Here is a 26,044-nt window from a genome sequence, read left to right as displayed (position 1 = left end):
TATATGGACATTTAAATATATATATATAGATTTAGAAAAAAATAGTAATATAAAAAAGAGGGGTAGGGATAAAATATATCGGGAGTTGTCGCTCTATATGCAGAAAGTATGTATAAGAAGTGCTTCATCTCTACATGCTTATAAATAACCTGGGAGGCATCCCTCAGTCAAATCTCAGATCGAGCTTAGAATACTAGTATAGAGATTACTAATAGCCTCATATTCTGAGAAGAGAGTCGTGGGCGCTATGTACTTGTAGTTATTAAAAAAACCGTCTCAAGTGTTGGCAGCTCTACAATGCGATTTACACTATCAATAGTGTAACGAATAAACATGACTCACCGGCCGATCTCCGATAGCATATCGAAGAAGTCGTTAACATCCGTATTCCTTTTGATCGTGACATCTCGACAGGGAAATGGCGGCTCTATTTCTGAAAAAAAAAAACGAAAAAAAAATTAAATATATAAAAAATTATTAAATAGATATATACAAGCTTATTTGCATTTAACGTGTCTGTTTTTTACGTTATAGGCTAAGCCTATAGTTAGCGATTTATTACTAGGCTACTAAGGATTGTTACGTAAAGTTTCTCGTGTATAATCTTCCTCAAAGGGCGGGCTATATAACACAAATACGCAACCATCGGAACTCTCAAGTGCTGTAATTTAATTGTAGATGAACAACACAGTTGTGAAACGATCGAAATATTTTAATCATTCCATTTTTAAACAAAAATGCAAAGACTGGATTGAACTGGTTAAAATAATATTTGTTTTGCATATTGAATTAATAACTAAAAACTATTTGGATATATTTTTAATATATTATCATATAATGTAAGCTATGTATTTATAGGAATAATATAATTATAACGAAACACGATTCTATAAAGTTTGTTTCGAAAAATTAGCTCTTAAAGAATACATATTTTGCGCAAAAATATATTTTTTTAAATATTTTTGTAATATTGCTATTCTACGATGATAAATACCATTATGAAGGTATTTAATATGCTCTTTGTATAAGAAAAATTAAAAAAAAGTATATATATATATATATTCAAAGAAAACAATAATAAAAACACAATACCGAAATCTACATAAAGATTATAGATACCTATATCTAGAGACAATGACAATGAGGACAATTTTTATTATTTGCAAGGAAATTAGATAACATCTCGCTTATTTATAATCTGTCTTGATAATTGTACAAAATTATCTGTGCTGTAGAAGATGAAAGTAGAAGATTCACGATAACAACATCCGATCAATTTTTTTCTAACTGCAATTGACATTTAAAAGTTAATTAAGACGTTGGATTGGATCGTATCAAACGCTCATAGACTAAAAAAAACTAGACGATCGAGTTTTAGAAAGTAAGAAATGATGCTGTTTTCACTTACTCCGGTTGACATGGAACTTAGTACGTATTTTGGCGAATGTTCAAGTATTATAAGAAGCGATGGTGCAATGTGTTAAGACCTGGATTATTGTTTAGTCTGTTACATGCGCGACGTTGCCGGCGCCGCCTTAAACCGTTGCGTGCTATATATGCGTGGTCAGATAAGGCGCTTTGATCTTCTTTGGAAAATTTATAAACTGTATAATTTTCAAAAAGTTATATTGTCTATGGTGTATATATAATATATTTAATAGTAAATAAAATATTAATAAAATTATGACTTTCATGCTACTTAAACACGTTTAATTATTAACAAAACAATATATTACATATATTTCAATATTATATATTTAAAATTTCATTGTTCAATTTTTTCGTTAAAAAAATGGTTTTGGTTTAATTTGGTCTACCGAACATAATTTTCTATAAGACTTTGACGTCGTTGGTGAATAAGAGTCTGTTCTTGACAGAATTACATTAGAGTTTGTATCGACTACAATTGAATAAAAATCTTTAATGTATTTCACAGAACCAAAAAATACAACATTTAGAAATACGTAATTTAGAATCATAGGAAATACAAAATAAACTGCTATGTCTTTATATCAATTAAACGAATTGGCCTCGGAAGTAAAATTCGGAATAGGGCGCCACTCAAAATTTGGCGAGATCAGCTGTCGCCTGTGTGGTAACCACCGCTCATAGAAATTGGCGCCACAATAAATATTTATCATTCCTTACATCGCCAATTCGCCACCAACCTTGGGAACTAAGATGTTATGTCTCTTGTGATTGTTTGTGAATTACACTCACACAACCGAAACACAACAATATTAAATATTGCTGTTTGGGGATAGGATATATAGGAATATATTTAAATAGTTATTCTACTAATATAAGCCGAAGGTTCCCTTAGTTTTGTGTTACTTAATATTCCAATAGAAATAAAAAAAAACTTATGATAGATAGCCTAGGGGAAAAAAGCTAATAATAACAAATTCAGAGGGTATTTTGCTAATTTATTTCTACAACTTTTAAATTGTTTTGTTTTTTTTTGGAGAAAAGGAAAGGCTGTGATGTGGGTTATTTATATTGTTTTAAGGTTTCCCGGTAATAATTATGGAGAAAAAAGGAATAATTTTAACTTAAATGAAGTAATTTCACGTATCAACAAAAAAGTAATTGAATATATTGAAGAGACTAAAGGTGATTAAATAGACTATTAGTTCATAACAAAATCATAAACATTAATATTGACTGTTTATGTTTTCATCATCGTTTCAATAGCTTATCTATTGCGGAAATATTAACATTAATACTATTTAAAATCCAATTAATAATTTTGACTACAAGGAAATATTAATAACATATATTTTTAATGAGAATTTTAATTAAAGAAAAAAAGACAAAGATGCAATACACTTATAAGCTTTTAAAAATTGTATTCGACCTTCAATTAAATAAATTCCGTTTTACGTTTACTTAAAAGTCTCTAAACCACTTGTGCAAATATGGCGATCATTAAATTTAAAGGTTAGCCTTAAAAATTGTCTTTTGTATGAATTTAATTATGTTGATTTAGTTTGTTTATAAAAGCATTCATTTACTGGTTCGTCGGTGAAGTGGTTTGTTTATAAGGCTGTGTATTACAAGGTCCCGAGATCGTGTGTCGGGCTGGGCCAATAGTGCTTTGTTTTATTTAGAAAATTAGCAATGTTACACATGTACGGTCCTCCTCTGCGTTTGACGTTAACCACTCTTCGGTATTGTCAGATTGTTGTATGGAATTATGAGAGTTAGGGAATGGAGAAAGAGTTGCCCTCACACTTATTGAGATTGACCACGCATGCATTGTAAAAAATGTTATCATTTAATTTAAAGATGAGAACAATTCCAAATAAAATCTATGAAAGTCTATATATTCTTATGGCCTATATCAAGAGCTGAGGTGACCCAGAGTCCTGTGGTTGAAATGCGAGCTTAAAACCGGCCAAGCACCAGTGAATTATCATGTTTTTTATTCGTTATTTTAAAATATGTCATATAAAGATGTGTCAATGATTCTCCTCAAAAGAAGAGGCCTAAGCCCAAGAACAATATGGGACAATTCACGGGCTATTAGTTTACTATTTATACTTTTTTAAATGGAAAAAGGTGACTGGCCATCTATTGGCTTATCTACATTTATAAATTAAAAAAATAAAGATTAAAGAAAAAAAATCTAGATTAAAAATGTCTTAAATATATCTCAAAGGCAAAAATAATGATGACACGAACGATAAAACTTCCTCTACGGAAAAATTTAATGACGTCGAAGATAAAATCTAAATACGCAATTAAAATGTACAATATTCTGTAGACGAGTCGCAATAATACAGATTATGAGTAACAAGTGGGTGTATGCTGGAGACGGTGTGTTTTTAAAGAGTTTCTATTTAAATAATTCAATTATTTAAAAAAAAAATCAAGTGTAATAAGTTTGGTAATAACACAGTCTACTCAATAAAGTAAATCATTTATCAAACATCCAACACGAATAAATCCTTCTTATTTTAAATTCATTTAGAAATAATCTTTTCTAATATTCTTCTATAGAGACTAATAATTTTATAAAATATATTAAATCAAAAACAATATATTGCAATATTTATTTTTATGGCAGAACGCCACTTGAGAACAATTATTTACCATCCGCCATAGACACAATTTTTTTTTTTTTTGGATAATCAGGAATCATCGACATAGGTACTTAATAATCAAATAATAACATTTTTACTAGCTTGCAAGACGAACGAGTCAGTTTATTTATAGGCACAAGAAATATAACACCCACATTGGGCTGTACAATTGTACATTGACCCTGACAATGTAATCCTAGAGCTCCTTTATGTCTGTGGTCAACGGTAACCACTTGACATAATGTGATACATTACCTCACGTGCCTATATTCGCAGATTAATATCAAATTCATGAACATGAATGGTTCTAAATGTACTTACGAAGTTGTAATTTATTAATAAAATGATTGCCATATTTTAATTGATCAACAATATGAATAATATTAACTGAATATCTTGGATTCGAATTCGTCCGGATTATTTTTCATGTGCTAAATTTGTGATCGGAATTATTTTCGGGGAAAGGATGAAATTCGATTAACAAATAGCATACGTATTTACTTAGTTATATTATACAATCATTAAAAGTTTGACACTTCTCTTCACTTCCAAGCATAGAAGAGGCGTCATGGAATAATCTCTTAATTATTATTCTTAATCTGAAGATTCTACTAAGTAGAGGACCTTGTACAGGGTGTTTACTTCACCACTATAGTTGCAATACATGAATATAAATGAATATTTTGTTTTGTAACCTGGTAATGCTACGAAATGCGTCACCGTTGATCTATTTGTCGTAAGATGAATGGGTCTACCCTATACATAATTATAGCACGTAGGAATGGCGGACGTGACGTAGCGTCATGTCATTATTGAAAATAAATGATTCTTTAACAGAAGCCGCCGTTGGATTTGTTCCAAAATGCAATACTTATATAAAAACTATATCCACGCCCCGATTTCAAACCACGTGTAAATTTAAACGTAATTTTGTTATAATACATATTGACCTAACTGCTATTTCAGAGATTACCTGAATCGCAATGAATCAATATGCATTTAATTAATTAAAAATATTTAAATCAGTAACATTATTATAAATATTTAATTATGTGATGTTTTACGCGTTATATACACATTATGTATGTAAATAACGTTGTTTAATTCTGTTTTATTAATCACATCAACTATAACAAGTAAGTAATATAGTTTAGCTGCTTACGGTTGTAGTTTTCTATGTTCACAACGCACACATACACACGAATTACGCAATACAATTTTTTTTATTATTATATGTAGGCGGATGGGCAAATGTGGTGAATGGTGGTAAGTGGTCATCCCGGTCCATAGACCTCGGCGCTGTGAGAAATATCAACCATTCCTTACATCGCCAATGCGCCTTCAACCCTACCCTGCAAATCGGTACACAACTATATTAAGTATTGCTGTTTGGCGGTATAATGTCTGATGTGTGGTACCTATCCAGACAGGCTTGTACAAAGTGCTACCACCAAGTAAATCATAATTTTCAGGTATAGCTTAAAATTCTGAGTGTTTAATATTGTTATAAATAAAATATACATTGAAATGACAATCATTGCTTCGGAACTATTTTGATAAAAGTTGAAATGTTTTTTCGTTTTTTTTTAATGATTTATCTTTATGGACTACGGAAGAATGTTTCTCGTAGTCACTTGTCTCCTTAACGACACATCTTAACGTTATGAGACGTTCATCTGCCGAGTTTAAAATTAAAACGAATTCCGATCTTCTGCCAAAAATCGAATGTTTTTGTTTATTTTATTTGAGCCAATTGCTTTCAAAACGTGACTAGCACGTTCCTTTTTTGAATTACAAATTTAAGCTTTTGTTTTACTAAAACGATTTCTCGGTGGTTAATTTTATTTATACTAGTCGAAATTCCACCGTAATTTATTGCTAATAAATTATTAGACGGCCATACTCGGAGATATATCAGACTGTGTATGACATATAGGTAATGGTGCGCTAGTGTGCCCAGACACAAGTGTATTCCTTATCCCTTGTCAATCATGACCAGAAACGCCAAATTGAACACGACTGAAGTTAGTTCAGAAGCACTGGAAGGCAAGCATTGATAATTTCCATACTTCGGGCTAATATTTCTTGTCAAACACACTCAACTACAAACTGTAGCTATATCTATTCTTTGGATTCTTGTGTTCCCGCTTGAAGGGAGAGATAGTCTTAGCTTATATAGTTGACTATTCATGACTATGTTGACAGGATCAGTTAACACTATTTCTCGTGCCAAAATCCATGAAAAACGATGACCTCTTTTTATCAGGGCGTTTCATACTGATATATATATTATGCTAGCGACCCGCCCCGGCTTCGCACGGGTGCAATGCTGATACTAAATATACTACAGAATGTCTTATAACGTTTTTTGTCTCTCTAATCTGTAATATCTTCGAAAATATTCATTTAAATTACATACTGTAAAGAGCCATATTGATCTATATTAAATGCACAATGTATACGAGGTACTAAATTGGATAAGGATTATTGCTGTATTGCTTAAAATCGCTTCGAAAATAAGCCATTATTTCTCGTAAAAAGTAAAGAATAAAAAATTGTTATTGTGGGTTATCCCTAAGAGATAGACATATACCATCGTGGACTTTTTTGAAGATCTTTTTAAGGTGTACAATACTGTACTATATTATTTTGATCTATCTCGTAGGCCAGTATTTGCAATGTATGCGCACAAAAATGTATTTACGACATCACTTTAGAAACCTTAAAAAATAATCAGTATTTTCTACTATATTGTGCATATATTATACATATAAACCTTCCTCTTGAATCTATCTATCTATTAAGAAGACCGTATCAAAATCCGTTGTGTAATTTTAAATATCAAAGCATACACAGGGACAGACAGCGGTAAGCGACTTTGTTTTATACTATATAATTATATAATGACTTGATATGTAAGAAAACGGAAGATCATGGTTTAATAGTATGATAATCTTAATGGGTGCAGGTTAAAGTCGCCATAATCTTTATCGTAAAACATAATGTTTTGAAAACATTAATCTTGTATCATATACTAAACAACAAAACCGTCGGCCATATATTATATATGTTACTGTAAAAGTTGGAACTACGGTAAATCTGAAGATTTTCCAGTATAACCTAAGATTTACCGATTATGAATGTTAAATGTCCATAAAACTTTGGGATTCGAACTTTTACCATCATTCACTTGGTAAATCTCAGGTTTTACTGGAAAATCTTAAGATTTACCTTAGTTTGACCTTTTACAGTAACATATATATTTAAAAAAAATCTCCGAAACGCGCTGCATTTTTAATTATAAGTTACATGTATACTGGTTTAGTCGTTTTTTCAGTAAGAGAACACAGAAATTCTCTCTCTTATTTATGAATCCTAATACTAATTATAAATTAATGTAATACAATATTTTATTATCTTACCTCCAACAGGATCTGATTCATCGACGTGGATCATGTCGACTGATCTGTAATAAAATAAAAATAATTTTAAAAACAATGTTAAATATAAAGTCGTTTATGGTCAATATATAGAAGTTTAAAATATAGTATTTTTAAATAAATTCCTTATAATGTCTATGGCACATTATAAAAGTAAAACTCCCGCTCCCGCAAAAAAAAATCGTAATTTTGGATAACAGATTATAATTATTACGTTCAGTATTTTTTTTTTAATTTTAGTTTAAATTGTGTACAAAATAATTGAATTTTGCGATGACCTAAAGTAAGAATATAAAACATATCCTTCGATGTTAAATAATTTAACTATCAAAATTAACCTTTGCAAATTCTTCCACAAATTTAATAATAAAATTAGTCATTAACCGCAATAATTCAAAGTTATTCCATATGCAATGTCTGCTATAAATAAGTACATTTAGTTTTGAATAATTACTTGAAAATATGTCATGACTAATCCGATATGAAAATAATCAACATGAGTGCAATCTTGTATTTCATTATGTTAATTTTTTTTTTACCCATAAAGTACTCTTATTGGTTCAAGGCTCGCCCGCATTATGCCAAATATTACCAATAGACTACTAACTTATAAATATTAAAAAATTTAATAAAAAAGCTAGATTATATATAAATAAAAATAGAATTGTAAACGAAAATAAAAATTAATTCGATAAAATTGTCATGTTCTATTGAATTGAGATATCGAGGAAGATAAGTTTTATTTTGCATGAATTTTACGACAAAATTGTACTTATTCTTTCTATATAGAAATTTTCTCCGTCAGGACATTATATTATCTGTCACACATGTTCAAGGGCAAAGAATCTTTGTTTATACAAATAAGAGATTTCCAAGTTTACCGTATAATTAGCTCTCGAAACTGGGTCAGCTATTCGGGTTTACGTTGTTGTGATTTCAGCTGGCGACGTCTCTAGCGAATGCACAAATATTAAATGCGGTATTGTTATATGCATCATTTCGTTTTTTTTTTGTTTCTGTGAAACTGGCCAAGATTTTTGTGTACCGACTTTTTAAATTATCTGTTTTTGATACTGAAAATTAATTATATATTTTGTACAAATTTTAGTAGAACAGTATAATTATATACATGCTATTCTACGATAACCTATTTGTTACAATGAAATAAAATAAACTTATTGTGAATGAACTTTCGTCAGAAAAAAATAAATGATAAATATATAATAATAGCAAAACTATGTAGCGTTTATGTTAATAAACGCGCTTTTATTTACAATTCTATATTTAAAAATATGTGCAGAACATGTGATTGTGATTAATCTGTAGAGCGAGTTCCTGCATTTTACGATCAACTAAACTACACAAACGGGACAAGGTTAAAGTAATAGTGTATTGAATGATTTAATTCAAACGTAACATTTAAAAATAAATTATTTGATGTTATATTAAGACACTTTTAAACAAATATTAAAACTTTGGGACAAGTATAAAAAAAAATCAAAGCCTTTACTTTTATATTATATTAACCGTATGATTTTATTCATTGGGAGCGTTCAAGTATTACGTAACGCAATTTTTGAAGATTTTTTGATCCCCCTCCTCCCCTTGTAACGCACCGTAACGTCTTTCTGTACCCCTCCCCCTTCTAAACGTTATGTAACACTTCGGGTTGCCAATTTGGGAGTTTTGATTCTCTAATTTTTTATTTAAAAAAAAAAAACAATGTTACGTAACGTATTGTAAGAAAGACCCCCTCCCGGCCCCTGTAACGCATCGTAACGTTTTACGAGACACCCCTCCCACCCTAAATTGCGTTACGTAATACTTGAACGCCCCCATATTCTGATTTAAGAAAAAAAAAATTTAAATATTCTTTATTCAAAATGTTAAATTGTATTAAATATCAAATGCATACAATACGTATTGACTTGTAAAAAAAAAAAACAAAATCCAGTTGTTCGTATAAATTGAACTTTTTCAATCCTGATATATATTTTTTTATCTATATTTTATATCCTGCATACGTTCATTGGATTTAATATTTTATGCACATATTATGCGGGCAAGGTGTCAAAAACCTGCTCAATACTTTTTTTTGTTGAGTTTTATAACACAGCACTGAAAATTAAATGGGACAAGGGCAAGCGTTTGTAGGCATTTTGTATTTTAATGTAAAAACATACGCGTTATTCTGCAAGATATCATTTCATATACGAAATTTGTGAATTATTGATAACCTAACTACGTTTTGATACGCGTATCCTTTAATTGTTATATGTAATTATTATCGTCACGATCGTGTTCTGCAAAGTTTCGAGAGTGTTCTTACAGAATAGGTCTGAGATAATTAATCGCGGAATCGATTGCTTACGTATAAAATATACTGCTTTTCTTATTGTTAACAAATTTATGTTCATGACAATACGTTAATCAAATTTTCATTTTACTTATATGTATTCATTTATATATCTTTTTTTATAGCTTTCTGTTGAAAGATATATAATGACGCCCAAACAGCTTGATAGATAAATGAAATTTGGCAAGCCGATAGATTATTTATTTTAGGGAAACGAACACTTGTATCTACAATAATTTGATACATGTTTAATTAGCTCCATTTAATCGACTCTAAAAATAACGAATTTGATATGTTGGTTAAATATTATTTTAGAGTTTTTAGTTCAATGGTACCAACATGTAGATCGGCTTATGGAGTAGTTTTCTTTTAAAAATTAGAATTAATTTAATTATTAATTGCTTGTGGTATGTTAGTGTTACTAGGTTTTAAATTTAAATTATAACTATATTTGAAGATGATTTCGTTTAATTTAAATGGGACTCCACTAAATCTACACTCTATTCAAAGAAGACATTATATATGTTGTCTATTGTAAATCCGACGATATCAATATAGTAAACACGAAGTGACAAATCCACTACTCTTGTTCCACTAATATTGTTTTTTTTTTAAATATGGTAACACCTTAATTATAACAAAACTCCTATTTAAATTGGCTGAAACTATTATTATTTATTACTTATAAATTGCAAAGTCAACATTAAAATTTTCGTTAAATCTTAACAACTTTTATAAGTGCTTCATTGGATTGGTACATTGCTGCAAAACACGGTCCATTTGAGCTCGTTTACAGCGGCGAAGGAAAATATCGCAGAATACAGCATAGTGGAATTAACTCCTAAACTTTTCAAACGGAACCGTGAAACCCAGTGAAACTGCAATGATCCATTAACAAGGGGCCAATGCTACTAATTTATAACGGTAATTAAAACTCAGTTATCAGTTAATCTTAGTTTTTTTTCAGTCATTGTATTAGTATAGGAAAACAGCGGAACGGCGATTATGCTTCGAATCGATTTCGATAAACTGCTAATTTGTTAGTAAAATTGAAACCCACGCCGTTTCATTTTAATGATATTTACGATATGTAACTGATGACTTAGTACGCAGCGGACATAAAATTTAATTAACAAAATCTGTATATATAAAAGCGAAATACCGCTCACTGATTAATAACGAAATCTCAGAAATTATAACACCTACAAACTTGAAATTTCGCAGGTAGGTTCCTTATTGGGTATAGATATTATTAGACTACGGATTTTACGTAACTCGACCCCCTGAGGGAGTAAAAGAGTGTTATAAGTTTGTGTTTTATAAATTTAGCGCGTGCTAAGCCGCAGGTTCAGCTATTAATACCATACAAAGATTAAATACTTTACGGACAAAAACAACGGAAAATTTCGACGTTGCAATTAATTTAATGAGACGACAATAGTGTGCGATCGTTTCGAAGTAAATATATCTTTCACGAGTCAAGGTGAAATTCTTCACGTGGGCGTCTGTCGATTGACAAGTAATAGATTAATCCAATAATTGACTTGCTGGTGAGGCCCAGCGGATATAACACGAGGGTCTTAACACCATTCAGTTTTTAGTTCTATTTTTTTAATCAGCCATTTAATTAACAGCCTAAATATTAAACAATTATGATCCGAAATTATGTTGAAGTTTATTACTATTATATATATAGGTATATAACTGTTATGTATATAAATTATATTTTCTATTAGTCATGCAATGGTGTTGAATGTCGTATAAACTATCACCGTAGTGAGAGTTACATATTGAAATACACACATGAATCTAATCTTACAAGATTTCTCATTGAGATTATGAGTGCTACTCCACTCAGATAATGAGACGACCGGTTTACGAGGAATGCGGATGCATTTGACATTTTACAATTACCTCAGTCAAATATATTATAAAAATTATAATTGCATACACTACATGTTCAATTTTTCGGTTCTCTTTTACTTGGGTGATAAGATGGCAGTGAAATGTGCAAGTACCCTCGTTGTCCGCTGCTAACATCGTCTTATCTCTACTAATATTTTGTATAATGTACAAGTAATTCTGTCTCTGTCTGTTTCTCCTGCCAAAACCAGTGAATTGATTTTGAAAAAATTGGTATGAACCGAGCTTGAGCTCCAAGGACTGGACATAGGCTACTTTTTTATGCTCAACACCTGACAATCAACCGCTAAAACTCGAGCGAAGCTGCGGACAACGACTAGTAAAATATAAGTCATGACAACGACTTAAAATTTCTACCTTTGGGCGAAAGCTTGCCGTGACAGAAGTAAAATAAAAAAATAATCCGAAAGAAGTATTTATGCAAATTATTTTAAAAATTAATTATCATTACTACCTATGAAGGGTAACCTATCACATTAACAAAGAAATGTATATTTAGGTACATATTATATTTAGACAAGACATTTATCACGTGCTAAGATCAACCAGACAGACAATCAAGGAAGTGCTAGGACCGGGCAGCACTTAAAATAAACCTTACATTATAGACTTTATAGTTATTGGTATAAGGACTATTGTTATTCTTAATTCCGTCCTAAGCTGCATTTACATTCTATTGGCATCAACTTGTCAATAAATTTCAACGCACGTCAGACATTTGAGCGACGTTCTTATTCTCTGGTCGAAATAGTAGTTAATTATATTTTATAATAAATAGTTTCATTACAATGCCACGTATTTACTCGTAAAATATCTTATTAGTCATCATATTTTTAGGCAATGGCCTTTTATCATTCACTAGCTGTTACCCGCGGCTTTGCCCGCGAAGAATATGAATATATTTACAAATTAACTTAAAATGTTACGTTAATGTTAATATCTCTTTGTATACCGCAGTGGTGTGTATTTCAGCCCTTAGGGTAGAATATCCAGAAACGCTTAAATGCGAATCAACTAATTTTTAATCGGTACCCCAAAAATAAAATTTCTACCTTCTAACTTCAAAATGACAGACTTACAGACTAACCTGAATACTAAATGTTAACACCTATTTTTTCCTTTAGGCCTAAAATATCAAGAAACGCTTAAATACGTATCTACTTATTTTTAATCAGTAGCTCAAATTAAAGTTTTTAGCTTAAAAAATGACGACTTCCATAAAATCTTTCAACCCTTATTTCACCCCCTTGGTGGTAGCATATCAAAAAACACTTAAATACGTATCTACTCATTTTTGATCAGTATCCCAAAAATAAAGTTTCATGTTTCTAATTTAAAAATTTATTATTTCTATATTAAAAAAGACGGACTTCTATACAAACTTTCAACCCTTATATCACCCCCGTAAGGGTAGAATATGCAGAAACACTTAAATAAGTATCTACTCCTTTTTAATCAGTATCCTAAAAATAAAGTTTCATGTTTCTAATTTAAAAAAATCCATACGAACGTTCAACCCCTATTTCCTCCATTTAGGGGTAGAATATCCAAAATTCCCTCCTGAGTGGGTGTCATGATATGTTATTTTATAAGGGTACAGCCTAAAATATAAGTTTTATGCTTCTAGTTCTAAAAAATCTAAGCAAGGGGGATGAAAGGTTGTTAGTTGTTGAAAGTACAATACTTTCAACAACTTACAACCTTTCATCCCCCTTTTCAACCCTTTACAGCACTTTTTTCCAAATAAAAATAGCCTATGTCTTTTCTCAGGCTCTAGACTATTTGTGTACCAAATTTCATTTAAATCGGTCCAGTAGTTTTGGCGTGAAAGCGAGACAGACAGACAGAGTTACTTTCGCATTTATAATATTAAGTATGGAAGTATGGATTGTTATTTCCCTCGCTAGTGAGCTCCGATAATAATCGCGTCCGATCGCTGCTAAATTAAAAGTGCTACAGGGAGGACCGCGGCTCCCGCCACCCCGGCCGTCCGGTACCACCGCAAACGCTACGTTCCGCAATATTTAAATCTGTAATATCTTCGAAAATATTCATTTAAATCATATGCTGTAAAGGGCCATATAGATCAATATTAAATCAACAATGTATTTAAGGTATTTCATTGGATAAGGATTAATGATGTATATGTTAAAATCGCTTCGAAAATTAGCCAATATTTGTGGTAAAAAATAAAAGACATGTTATTGTGGGTTATCACTAACAGATAGACACATACAATTGCGGACTTTTTTGTAGACATTTTTGAGTTGTACAATTCTGTAGTACATTATTTTGATCTATCTAGTAGGGTTCAGCCAGCGTTTACAATGTAAGAGCAAAAAATGTATCAATTTACGACATCACATTAGAAATTGTATTATATACAAAAAAATTTGACACGTATATGACAATGTAAAGAAAATTTGTCCAAACGACATTTTTATTCAGAAGAATTCTACTGAACAAATGCCTTTAATATGGTATTCTGATTACTATTTTTTTTTAATAATTTAAAAAAAAAACCGTTAAGCATTGGAGAAATTAAATATTTCGTTATTAATTCTTTAATATTTAATATTTGCGAGTAACGTGTTTTTTTTTTAAATTACAATGAACCTAGTGGTGCGTCATAGTGACTGTAACAATGCTACTATCTATTGTTTCTTGTGAACTGAAACATGTATGGCCGTTAATTGATAGTTCACTCGTTCCATTAGCACGTTGAGAGCGAAAAAAAAAACAGTTTTTCAATTATTGAATTCTTACCTGACATCATTGCTGATAAAACTTTATTGATTTGAATTTACCTTCGAAGTAATTTTCTTATCTTTGTTAGATATGAGTGCAGTATTTATTTATATCTTTATAAACTTTTTCTTGCGCAATTTTTGGGAGTCAATAATTCTGTAGTGTCGCATTACAAAGAACGAAAACGAACGAGCCAATTATATTATCTTGGTGTGCGTGTCAGTTACACGTGGCACTCGTCAAATGTCATGCTATTTTACTAGTGTGCGATACTTAGTGACCAACGCTTAGCCACAATTATTTTCGCTGCGTTCTCAGCTTTGACAATATGCCTATCATGGTGGTCGTAGTTTAGAACTCTTCTATTTGGCGTTACTTGTCTTGTAGTCAGCTTACACAGCATCAAATACAAACAAGTCATTCTGGGTCGAACTAAGCTAATAGGATATTTCCGATTAGAAATTCGGATAACATGAAAATTATGTGAGTTTAGCGTCTGATCTCTCGTCTTGCTGTCTAATCGAACTATAATTGTGCATTTTTGTGTGCTTTAAAATATCCTGTATAGTTGGCTAGGCTTTAAAATCGGCTGCAGAGGCCGATGTAGATGATTTAGGGTGATAATTTAGAAATACGTTCTTTGGTTTACAATAATAAAGTTATTATGTTATTTAGTTTATTCTTAGTGTTACCACCCATTTATCATATATTCTACCGCCAAACAGCAACACTTAGAATAGTTGTTTTCCATTTTTAAGGGTGAGTGAGGCAGTAACTGCGGTAACAACAGGCTCTAAAGGTTGGCGGCGCATGTAAGGTATTGTTAATATTTCTTACAGCGTCAATGTCTATGGGCGGTGGCGGCCACTTACCATTAGTTGGCTCATTTGCTCGTCAGCCTACCGATTAAATAATTAAAAAAAAAATACTGAGATGGTATCGACATAAGATAGAACGCGAAAAACGTATTAGATTAATTGTTTACAAGAGATTGAAAGACGAAAATTCGTTTAATTTCGAGTATCTGTAGTCTGGATCTGATTTTATCTAGTCTATATAAAAGGAATTCTACTAGTTCTCACACCTAGACTACTACCCAATATTCTAAATAACTATCTGTACATAATACTACTAAGAGTAGCCACTTAATAGAAAAGACGGGGACGTGACATTTTACTGTAACACCGTTTCCAAAACCTCAATGTGACTTAACCGGCTCAGATAGAATGGGTCGACGACACCGCTTTCCAAACCTGTTCTGATAACTGCTTGCTACATATTAACAGTGTTTTCGACAACAATGCGACACATGAATGATTAAACACACTTAGGCTATTATTATTCATTCAGTAGCTTGTCTATCGACTACTAGATGGCGTTAGCGAATTTTAGTTCAATTAGTTTTATGTAGAAATTGAGTACTCACAGATAATGAAATACTTTTACTTAGGCACAATTAAACAGACAAGACACTTTTAGTTTCAGAATTAATCAGGTGCTTTATAGTGGCAGTTTTAGTTTTTGACTATAGGTATTTATCAAAATTGGTTTCGACGACTGGGAATTAACTTTTTAATTAAGATTTTTTTAACAACTTCATAAGGACTGCTAATAAAAACATATTTAAGTATATACACATCACTGTTGCATTACATTACCGTGACTGTTAAATGTGAGAGGAGTTCCATGATCTTATACATCTTATATGAATGTGCTTAACGTTATAAGTATTTAAAATGGCAACATTTTTTTTTCAATTAAAAAAAGTTTTCGATTTGACTTATATTTATTTTTATCAGTAATACAGACGTCCTTGCAAGTGCTTCAAATAATCCTATTTTATCTTATTAACGAATATATCTTATCGTAAATAACATACACTTACAACACTATCGCATATTGTATCCGATTTCATATCATATTTGATTGCTTAGTCAACTGTCTTGGCGATTAATAAATTTATCGAAAAATAAGAATGCAGTGTAATCACTTAATCAGCGATTACTAAGTGATTACTGAGTTGGTATCTGAAATAACTGCATTTATCAATATGACGTGAGTAATTTCGTATCAAAGTATATTTTAAATCAGTCTATGTATGTATATAAAGCAAGGCCGGACTTAGAAGCCTAAAGGTTCTAGGCCAAAAAAAAAACACTCTTTAATTTTATTTTCCAAATAAAGTGAACTATTTTTTTAAGTTGGGTTTCAATAATTACATTAAATTTTATTATCACAAACATATAAGTGTACAAAATTACATTATCATATATGCATATTATATGTTATATTAAATGTATTTACGCGTCGAAATTAAATATATTTTTTGAATTAAAAATTTCAATTGTGGGGCCTCCTCTCACTTGGCACCGGGGCTGTAGCTATTTATCCTAAATCCGTAATCCGGCCCTGATATTCAGTTAATATATTCAAGATGTATTAATTTCACAATTAGTCTCTATAGTCTCGTATTTCTCTTAACACTCGATATATATGTATGTACGTATTATTTATTGTTACGCTACCCGGTATAATACTTTAATACCTTACATACATAGCAAAAAAAAAATATTTTCCTATAGACAATTACTAAGTTTCGAAGAAGCTCGAATTTATTCGTAATTTAAAAACGATCGGTTAACTGATGTACTAGAACGATTCGTAATATATCCGGCAATACACTAGTGACAAGATCATTGACCTCAGCTCAAAAGACTTCAATTCGGAAAAGGACAAATGCGTTTTTTCATGTGCTGTAATTTTATACACTATTATTTTAGTGGTTAGCGTTGAAAACATCAGTTTGGAATCGGACCGGACCGGATAAGGACCGGATAAAGCCATGTACTATGTCCCGGGCACACCCTCTTTTAGGTAAGTTGTCATCCGTGAAGCCAAAAATCAACAACCAACACTTCGTTTTAGTATGTTGGCATTAGTTGAAGGAACTTTAAAAGTAAATATATTAAAAAGCTACTCGATGTAATTAGTCTTCCTTCCCACAGGGTCATAGAAAATCCGTGATTGTCTATGTAGGCAGACATCTTGACTATCTAGACTGGTAGATCTATTCACTCAGGAAGGCGTGCCCAAGTTATATCATCGGCGTTTTAATCAAGTAAACTCAACAAAAATAATCAAATTTGTATTTTTTTGCTATCTCTACTCTTAGTCATCTTACTCACACTAAGACATCTTGTGAGCACGAGCGTCACTCATACTAACGCACGCTGACAATAATAATAGATTCAAAGTGGAGGGGCGCGCCTTCTTAAATGAATATATCTATGCATGTATTGGATGATGTTTTAATATATTATACGAGTATATGAGTGGTGGCAAGATCCAAAGGGGGTATTAAAAGGTAGAGGGATTAACTATATTTTACAGTTTAGGTCACAGTCCAGAGGTGCCCAATTGTACGCTTTACTATTTACGTGTTAATTACTAAGTTTGCCTTATATAACTGTATAATAGATTATACATATTTATTTATCATTAGTTCCGGGTATTAACCCCTACATCCAAATATAACAATGTTGTGTTTGTTTTTCACTGGTAGAAAATTACATTATACCCGAATATTATGGGTTGTCAATTTTATTCATATCATATAATTTTCTTTATTAATAAATTGCACACGTGCGAAACCGTTGACAGTCGATAGTACTCATATAAAATTACGTTATTAATTCAATTTGGCAACAATCATTATTATTACTAAATTTCATATATTTAAATGTGTATAAAATTCACGTTCAAAAGTCGTCATTTTGTTTCTTGCAATAGATGTGTTGTGTCATCGGTTATTTTATGAACGGTGCATAAGCGTCTTGCTCATTCGAATCCGAGATATTTTTATTCTGTGATCGTTTTTTTTAATTTCATGTGCGACTTTTCCGTTGATTGTCCAGAAATATGTTTGGCCGGCCTCGGCGAGCGAGCAGCGATTGACATGTGGACGCCTGTTCGTTTTATAATATTGTGTATACATACATATCTATATTCATACATACATACATACATACATACATAGCTATTTATATTTCACAGCGTTAGTCTTGTCAATTTAATAATGTCAATTTCCTTCGTTTGTCCAATCAAATTGCTAAAATATTATATAAATTTGTAAATTTACTAATTCAATCAATAATGTTAAAAAATAGTGACAAATGAGACGTATCTACGTAATAAAATTTTTAAATGACCGATTGACGCAGAGTCTGAACCGGTGAGTCGAACAGGATAAAATTTTGAACTGGAATTCCTTATAGAAAGAATGCAAGTACTACTTAAATTGTTTCCAACGAGGTTCCAATCGCGTCGGGTACACCTGATAAAATATAAGATGATGAGAAAGAATGGTTCGTTTTGGATATATGACAATTAAATTATACTTAATGAACGTACCGACCTGTATCTTATTTCAACAAAAGGAATACAGACAAATAAACAACATTTGACATGGTATTGAAGCGACTTCATTGGTCGAGAACATATTCATTATCTCTATGGATATGACATTCATTGTGTATTTGCGAAATAATTAAGTTTTTTATTTCGATCAAGATATTATCGGAAGTTTGGAAGCAACGTTAAAATAGATATATGTAGATAAGTGGAACAATCTTGCATTATAAGATATATTGAGCAAGAACTGTTTGTAGTGGACAATATTGCAAAGATAAGGTTTGTTTATATCTATGTATATATATTTAAAAGAGTACCTGACCACTACTTTTCACACCGGTCTATGTTTGTAGAATCTACATTTGAAACCGTTGGTTACTTTTAATATAATCTTCTGTAATGACGATTCAAATATACTTGAATAACCTGTACTTAAATGAAGTACTTATATTGTGATTTCAATAAATACTTGCAACTCGACTGTTTTACTTGGTCTTTAACAGCGAATATAACACTTTAACTTATGAGCTTTTGTATTATTTGTATATTGATACAGAACACTTTTTGTACCGCTGGGCAAAGATTCAAGCTATGGAGATTATTTAGCCTCATCAAACAGATTACATTTGATACGTGTATGTAGGGTTCCTAACGTTATTTATCGCTGAGTACGAGATGAATTCAGTCTTAAAATTTCACGTTTTCTTGCCACTGGACCATCTCCTCCATTTCACGGCTATTTATAACTAGCATATATATTTAAAAATATCTATTTTATTATACAATCTTCCTTCAACTCTTACGTTATTCGTAGTTCATCAAACTTAATTATATAAACTAAGTATTTTTTTAATTAAATACGTCATATTAGACGATAAGATGTAGAGCAATTAATAAACACATTAACACCACGATAGATTAAATATAGGAATTATTAATTAAGGTCATATTAATGTCAAACAAATGATACAAATTAAAATTTAATTACGACTAACTTAACTGCTATTTAAAATAAATGAATAAATATCACAGACATAATGGATCAGAAACATATTACAAGATAATTCCTTTCATTTTGCGATATATATTTTATGCATTATGTCTTATAGTGAATATCCAGCTTAAAGCTTTTGTATAAAGCCGTAAAATGTCGAAAAGAGAAAGTTTTATATCGTTTTATTTAGTCAGAAAAGACTCTGGAAAGATATGATTTAGCTTTTGTTTTAATATTATCTTACTTTCAAGATAAGTTTTCGGTTAAGTAGCATTGCTAGCTTACATATCTGTTTAAGTATTACAAAGTAAAATTTTAAACTTAACTTTAATTATCTATGTTTAAAGGTATTACGAATTTTTTGACTAAGGTTTTTTCTTTCAACGACAAGATAAAGTACAAATACAATTAATGCACGTAAGATTCAGTGTTGCTTGCTCGGGTTTGAATCAGCAATCTTCGATAAAGTTTCTCGTTTTCTAACTACTGGTTCATCATCAAACACAAACATTAGCTATGTAAATCATTTATTGTATGTTTTACACGATCTGTTTTGTTAACCTAACCTTCAATTTCTCTATAAATCGTCACGACGCTTATTGCCTGTCAATCGCCTCTGTTTACAAAATATTTTGATTGTTAATACATGAACGTAAAATCTATTTAAAAAATAACGTTTATAGACAATACTTGTCATTTACAATATTTTTAAATATGTAGAAAGAAAATAACTAACGAGGTTAATTGATTATCGAAACCTTTTTCATCTGTCGTCACATGACATAATATAATTGTTTTTTTTTTTTTTGTAAACTAACCAAGAAATAAAAGAAAAGTATATTTTTAATTTTAATGTATTTTTTTTTAAATAAAATGTATATTTGACTAAAGTATAAAATAAATAGGTATGAATCTAAATATATATTATCTGTGATTCTATACTATTAACATCGAATTTATTATAATACTTATATTTTCGGGACTTCTACCATATATTGTAAAAAACTAAAATATATTCTTAGTATTAAATTAATTAGTATGTAAGGATATTATGTTAGATATTGAAACGATCATTTAATTTATAAATTTTTCCATCAAATTAACCTTCGTTGTTAAATTTCTTATCTTTCGTACTCGTAATTGAGTAATAATGGTAGCTGACTGAAATAAATATAAAATAAATATCCCTTGTTTTCATTCATAGTAGGTATATGCGTTCGCGCATGGTCTTCGCGTAGGTGTAGCCTTTTATCGTTATTATTTAAAACTTTTAAAGTTTTTGTTAAACGATGTGATAGTAGAAACGTAGGCATTAAATTACCGCGTGATTATCTTCAATCTACCATACTAATATTATAAATCCAAAAATCTGTCTGCCTGTTACAAATTCACAGGTAAATCATTGAACTGAATTTCATGAAATTTGTCGTGAAGCAAAGCAAGCTTAAATCCCAAGGAAGGATTTAGGCTCCATTTTTATAAGCAAAATAGATGACCGTCCTCTCTAATACGGAAGCAAGAACTAGTTAATATATTGATACTAAATAAAGATCCCTTAAAAGTCTCAATACCAATCAGACTTTTCTCTTGTTAAAATTTTAGAGTATATTCCATAATATACATTAAGTTTTTTTTTTATATAACGTAAGTTTCAGAATAAAGTCTAACAGATGCAGGTTTCCTCATGACTTTCCTTCACACCTATCACGAGACAAATTTAAAAATACATAGGACATAGAATTAAAAAAAAAATAACCAGCGATTTTTAATTGCATTACGTATTATTTTGGATATTATGAATTGGACTGATATTATGAAATAGTAAACAAAATCACGCCTCAGAATAATTAAATAAGAATTGTATTTCCTTTAAAATAAAAGACTGTGCCAAGTTTCCATTGTTATATTACTACGAGGATTTTAAAGATCATTTCTTTTTTTTTAAATCTGATTGAAAATATTAAGTACTTATAATGTATTATTTAATTAAAATCTATTAATTAGCAATTTATAAGACGGAATCCAATATAACTGATTACAAAAATCCGGCCATAACTATATATGTTTTTAAATTAAATTGATATCACTGAGCTTTTAATCTTCATAGAGTAATCTTATCGTTACAACAAAGGAAACGAAAAAATAAACGATAATCCTTGTAAAATTAAATTTAAACAAGCTGAAATTTAATAATGTCTTCTTAATCGAAATCGACTTCGACATTACCGCATTGTATCGCAAAATTATTCATCGAAGTCCGCAGGAGTGTGTTAAATCGATTTAGCCTAGATATCGAGAGCGCATTTATGTACGAGAGTCGAGAGTTATGACCCGCATCGTCCGCGTCTGTCACATCACATGCCTTCGCTAAACCGAATTCCAAGTAAATCATCGCTACAATATTTCCAGTCGGGAAAAGTCGACTTTCGAACCTTATAAGTACACTCACCTTCTGCAACTTTAGCGTATGCACATAGGGCGTACACAAAGTGTGAATCAGGTTGACGAGGAAACACAATTATTCACATGCACGAGTTATTATTAACACTAAGGCACAATATGAACGTTTCGTAACACTTAACGCGACGTAAAAAAAAAACAATGATTGAGAAAAACGTTTTGAATTTGAAATGCGCTGCGATGTCGCGTCGCGAGCGCTGGATGGCGACTGGCGCTGCGCAGGCGCAGGCAGTCGCCGGCGAATCTAATTTTATCGCGCCAGTAATACGAGATAAAGCCGTTCTTTATTGGGGAACTTTTATTCTTTGTTTTTTGTTTGTTTTATATGTGAAATCGACCGGACAGCCTCCTCGACCAACACTGGGCGAGCGCATGATGCCTCCGTTGCTTAATCAGTGGCCTTGTTGAAAGTTTCGCTTGGTCCATTGAACTTTAGCATTTATTAGAGCTTTTGCTTTTGCTATTGTGGCTTTACAGTACTAAATATGAAATTTTGCTTTGTATTTGGAGCTTTTGTTACGTTGCTTTCTATATGTTAGAAAGAATAACCATTTTTTATTGTACTTTATTTACAATTTCCGCAGAGAAATTATTTACGTTTGAAAACAATGGAAACTTTTCCTTGTAGAAAGTCTCATTCATAATTCTTGTTCATGTAATTTTAATAACATGAAGGTTTAATGTGAATCATCTTATAATTGATAACAGATTCAACTCATAATTCGAATTTCGACGCTGCAACTGTGCCTAACAAATTTTACAAACTTGGCGATTTTTTTGTTATTTTGAATCATGTAATTAAACGGAATGAGTGTTAGGAAATTTGTAAATGATTGTGAGTCGTATTTGATTTTTAGAATTACATTTTAATCATAGTTTTGGTAAATACAAAACGCCGAAAAAAAAACTCCGTCTGTCTGCACAAGGTGACTCGGGCGAAGTTCTGGCGCCACGGAACTGACACACGGACCATAAGCCACTAAAAATAACATTAATAATAATATAACGAAAATAAATAACTTAACCTCACGCTACAGCGTTCAGAATATTGAAACATTTTATTAATTTATAACGTTATATTTTTTACATCTCATGTGATTTCATTTTAAAATAATCTCATTGTATTTTAACAATTCAAACATTCTAACAATTATCAAATTGTTAATTAAAAATTAATAACCTAATTACATTTTAATGTTTTATAACAATAGTTTATTTATTGAAATAGACTTTGCGTAATAATTAAGGAAAATGTTTTGTTTCAAATGATTTAGCTAAATGTATTTTTAATAACAATGTATTCTAACGATTGTCAAAATTATGATTTAATCGAAAAACTAATTATGTTATTTAATATAGATAATATTATTACAAAATGTATTAAATTATTTTTACGAGACATACTGTAATACGAACGAAATATAGTCTAGATATAAAACAATTGCACATTTGACATAAAACATTTTGTATGCCATGGTCTATATATATATATATATATACCTTACTTTTTATTTTACTACAGTTTATCCTTGTTACAGTGCCAGGGTTGATTGGGACCTGGCTAGGCTTTGGAAAAAAAGACTGGTGGCGGTTGGAAAAATAAAAGTTTAAGGTCGGGTGCATGCCATAGGGTAGACCTTTGTCCAGCATTGGATGAACGTAAAGATTATGATTCATAGAAAATATTTTCCAAGTATATATTTTGTTACATGATTTGAATAATGCGTTCGTCAAAATTTCCGTCTGTGTGACACAATAGCATTAGTCACCTAGCCTTCTAAAGCCGAGATAACCACGACTTAGCTATCCCAATCAATTATAACGTCATACGAGTGAGATAGAAAATAAATAACAGTTTATTTTTTACTTAAAAGCTAAATAAAGCGTGAGTGCAATATTTATCATTTAGTTTATTGAATAGGCCCTTCGTTATTTTTTTTTAATTAGTATTATTGTTATTTTGTAGGTAGTTCGAAATATGAATTTGTAGACTTGTAGTTCCAAAATACAAAGCTTGTTATAGCAGTATATCGAAATCGATATAAATAAAGAATCAGCCGTTTAATTGTAATATTAGGTACCGTATATGAGATTTATAAACTATGTAATTTAAGCGAATGTGATAAATAATATAAAATATCATCAATAATTAAACAGATTCGTTTTCGATTTTTTTGATTATTTATTAACGCATTGCTATCATTATTAATTAGAAATCTTAATTTTAAACATTTATTTAAAATAACACTTAAAGAATATGCAACAATAATTATAATAATAAAAAAAACTTAAACATACAGAGACGATATAAATTATAGAAAAAAAACCACGTAGATAATTGATCGTTTTTGCTAAGACATTTTAAAAATCGATTAAATCTTTTTATTTGTCTCTATTGCCACACTTAGTTTTATGTCCTCAAAAAAAAATATACAATATTATTTTAAGAAAATATAAATCGATGTTTATTTTAAATTAGATATCCCAGATCTTTATTTATTAATTCTAATTATAGTATAAGTATTTTAATTGAAGTTACTTGGCATTGATTTCTATTACCTTTATTAATAAATCCAACATTATGTAATTTTATCTGTAATCATTCAATCTTATAGAAATGTCATCAGTGCAATCATCATTGGTATTTTAATTGTGATCTGTTGATACATGAGCTTTTTTACCGTTTTTGTAATTTTTTTGCTTTATATATTAGTGTAACTTAATTGTTACAACATTTATCACAATTAAGTTATTGTTTTGATAAACTAATTTTATATTATATTTTGCTTATTGTAACAGAGTCCGCATACTCAGACTCAGGCAGACTCAGACAGACTCGGCATAGACTCAGCTCTAACAAACCATCCTGGCATTCTATCAAATATATATATTTTCATTTATTTATTTTACAACATCCACGGGCTCATAGTTGCCTGTGCCTTTTTTTACATTTTGGCGTTATTATATTTTATATTTTTACTGAATCTATCAAATATTATAAATACTAATCAAAGACAACGAGAATGAGACAACGATAATTTTGCTACTTTTTTCTAATTGTTATATTAATAACAAATGGCGGACCGCGTATAACGGCGAAACACATCATAAGGCGTCAGGAGGCGAGGAGTCAATCGCAGGACGTGTCTAAGCTCTCCCAGCGTTCCCACGCGGTGACGCTCTAGAGGCCAATACGACTAACAACTAATTCCTAAAGAATTGCAGCTCATTAGTGGGGAATATTTGGGTAACCGAGTTAGATAATCTTGACCCGTAGTGCAAATAAAATAAGAATATATTAATGGTAGCCAATATACGAGTACTGTTTTTATGAATCTCATAAAGCATATCTTCCAACAGTTTTATTGTTCTAACGAAATATCAAACAAAATAGTTATTTCGTGTCATTCAATTGTGATTGGCAAATGTTTTCATTCAACAAACGGTTTTTGGATTCGTGCCGGGACTTGAAAAAAGTACTTGCACTGAACGTATTTCGCAATGAAATAACAAGGAGGTGCCAAAAATCTATGTTAATTTGTCGTTCCATCTCTAAATAAGTATATTCTAGGCGATGCTGGTTACTGGCACGTAGACAAAAAATGATATACTAGCTTTTATCTAATTG

General features: G+C 30.6%; 1 protein-coding gene across 1 annotated transcript in view; it reads right to left on the bottom strand.

Moving 5' to 3' along the window:
• Window positions 1-22,650, bottom strand: part of LOC113404544 (myosin light chain kinase, smooth muscle-like) — a 38,378-nt gene extending 15,728 nt beyond the window's left edge. Inside the window, exons 1-3 of the mRNA XM_026645469.2 lie at window positions 22,406-22,650; window positions 7,508-7,551; window positions 343-433 (exon numbers count right to left, since the gene is read on the bottom strand). Of these exons, the coding sequence (XP_026501254.2) occupies window positions 343-433; window positions 7,508-7,541 (125 nt within the window). The 5' untranslated portion in view covers window positions 7,542-7,551; window positions 22,406-22,650. The remainder of the gene's footprint in view (window positions 1-342; window positions 434-7,507; window positions 7,552-22,405) is intronic.
• Window positions 22,651-26,044: the final 3,394 nt, after the last annotated feature.

The sequence above is a fragment of the Vanessa tameamea genome, chromosome 22 (genome assembly GCF_037043105.1).
Source record: "Vanessa tameamea isolate UH-Manoa-2023 chromosome 22, ilVanTame1 primary haplotype, whole genome shotgun sequence".
NCBI classification, from domain to species: Eukaryota; Metazoa; Arthropoda; class Insecta; order Lepidoptera; family Nymphalidae; genus Vanessa; species Vanessa tameamea.
Note: the sequence above shows the minus strand (reverse complement) of the source record. Positions and strands in the feature narration are given on the sequence as shown.